Source organism: Arvicola amphibius, chromosome 2, assembly GCF_903992535.2.
Source record: "Arvicola amphibius chromosome 2, mArvAmp1.2, whole genome shotgun sequence".
In the NCBI taxonomy this organism is placed as follows: Eukaryota; Metazoa; Chordata; class Mammalia; order Rodentia; family Cricetidae; genus Arvicola; species Arvicola amphibius.
The window spans coordinates 78,544,081-78,546,493 of NC_052048.2; the positions used below are offsets into that span (position 1 = coordinate 78,544,081).

General features: G+C 44.3%; 1 gene segment (V, D, J or C); it reads right to left on the reverse strand.

The window, feature by feature from the left end:
* Window positions 1–1,123: 1,123 nt before the first annotated feature.
* LOC119807229 lies at window positions 1,124–1,745 on the reverse strand. The segment is given in 2 exon segments: window positions 1,124–1,557; window positions 1,679–1,745. Coding segments are annotated over 2 exon segments (483 nt in total).
* Window positions 1,746–2,413: the final 668 nt, after the last annotated feature.

A 2,413-nucleotide genomic window follows, 5' to 3' on the forward strand; every position in this document is an offset into this window, starting at 1 on the left:
ACCTGAGGTGGGTGAGAGAGCTGACTCTCAAGTCATAAGAACTGTAGAGCTAGTCCAGCCCCTCACCCGCTACAGCACTTGGGAGAACAGGCCCTTCACCTTGCCTGGCAGCACAATAGAGCAACCCTGTTGCAGGAAGTGAGGATGATCCAGTCCCCAAATTCTGAGTATAGGAGAGCTGTCCCCACTAGTAATCTGTCATGTAAAGGCATGGGCATGGGAGGGATACCCTCCTTATCCTTCATCCCTCACCTACAATGACAGACAAGAGAGTAGACCCTCCCCATTAGAAGCTTCAATATTCAGGAGAGCAATCCCTGCTGCTTGCCTAGGCAGCATAATAGAAATGACCCAGTTGGTGGAAATGAGGGTGAGCTGGCCCTGGTGATGTTTATGTGGGATAGTTGGCCCCACCACACTCATCTGCCTTATGGTGGTAAGAGCAATGTAAAGATACCCTCCTCTACTTGTACCTACCACGTGTTTTGGGCCAAGGATCAGACCCTCCCCCTTACCAGCTACAGCAATTGGGAAAGTGGGTCCTTCAGCTTGTCTGGGCAGCATAGTGGGGCTGACCATATTGACATGTGATGAAGGACTCTATTGGTTAATAAAGAAACTGCCTTGGCTTTTTGATAGGGCAGAATTTAGATAGGTGGAATAGACAGAACAGAATGCTGGGAAGAAGGGAAGTTAGTCAATCACCATGCCCCTCCTCTCTGAGTCAGTAGCCATGAAGCCAGCCACCAGGTCAGACATGCTGAATCTTTCCTAATAAGCCACCACCTAGTGGTGCTACATAGATTACTAAATATGGGTTAAACCAAGATGTGAGAATTAGCTAATAAGAGGCTGAAACTAATGGGCCAGGCAGTGTTTAAAAGAATACAATTTGTGTGTTGTTATTTCCGGGGCTAAGCAATGCCAGAGCCAGGTGGGATGAAAAGCAGGCCTGCCCACAGCTCCTTATACAGACATGGGTGCAGGTGAACCAGCACCAAAATCTTGAACTTGAACAATGTAGTTCCTTCCCTCATCTGCCATATGGTGATGTGGGAAGGGGAGAGATGTTTCCCCCTGCCTGTTTCCCCCTGCAGCAGGTGGTATAGCTGACCCTGAGGTCCTAAGTGTGAGAGTTATGCCTGCCCCTCAGCAGCTGGAATACATTGAAGAGCAGACACCAGAAAGAGCAAATGGGCCAGGCTGATCTTTCACTTCTGCTTCCCTTGATGGTTTCTATAATGACATCAATCATTGTGGGAGGTGTATTATCACCCTGATGACAGTAGTAAGTTGCAGCATCTTCAGATTGCAGGCTCCCTATCTTAAAAGAATACTGTGAGCCAGATCTACTTCCACTGAACCTTGGTGAGACCCCATCTGCCAAGCTGTTTGTACCATAGATCAGGAGCTTAGGACATTCCCCTGGTTTCTGCTGATACCACGCTAAATGCCCATAAATGTCCTGACTTGCCAAGCATGTGATGGTGACACTTTCTCCCAAAGATGCAGACAAGGTGGATGGAGACTGGGTCATCTGAATGTCACATCTGGCACCTGAGTTTCAAAAATTGGGGAAAAATGCACACATTTAATACTGTTAGATGAGGAATTTCCTTGAGACCAGTCAACAGTGACCACACACAATTGAAAAATTCTTGCATGTTGTCTTCCTTACCTGTAAGCCAGAGCAACAGCAACCCCAGAAGCTGAGTGGAGATTGTCATGTCTGTGCTGTTACCTGTGTGGAGCTGACTCCAACACAGGATGTGACCTGACTATGAAGAAGATCTCAAGGCAGTGGGTTGTGGTCTGGGCAGATGCAAATCATCAATCACTAGATACCATGATAAGAGTAGCAAGAGAGTAATTCATTACTGGTTTGTGGTTGTCCTCCTACATCTCAGATCAGAGAGACCATATAGTTTTATTTGTCTATGAGTTGCACCTTATTTTAATTTCTGTCAAATTTCATGTAAAAATCCCTTGTTATGTTTCCCTCCATGGCAGGAGTTGTCAAGTATTGTACAGTTATAGACAGTAAATAAATGCTTACCATGTATTTTCATGAGTAGGTTATTGATGTTATTGAGGCCATGCACATTCTTTTGTTTTCCATGTTTCTGGATTTGAATTTTAATTATAAAATTTCTTGTTTGTCATCCTCCTCCCAAATTCTCCCAAATACAGGTACCTGCTCCTTCCCAAATTCATGGCTTCTTTTGTCATTCATTGTTTTTGTATGTAGTTGTGTATTTCTTTACACATACCTATTCCTAAATATTACTTATTGTGTCCATATAATGTTACTTGTATGTATGCTTTCAGCACTGATCATTTCACACTTGACAAGCAATTATGTGCTCTTCCCTATTCTCAGGTTTACCAGTCATCTGTAGTTCTTTCTTAAAAT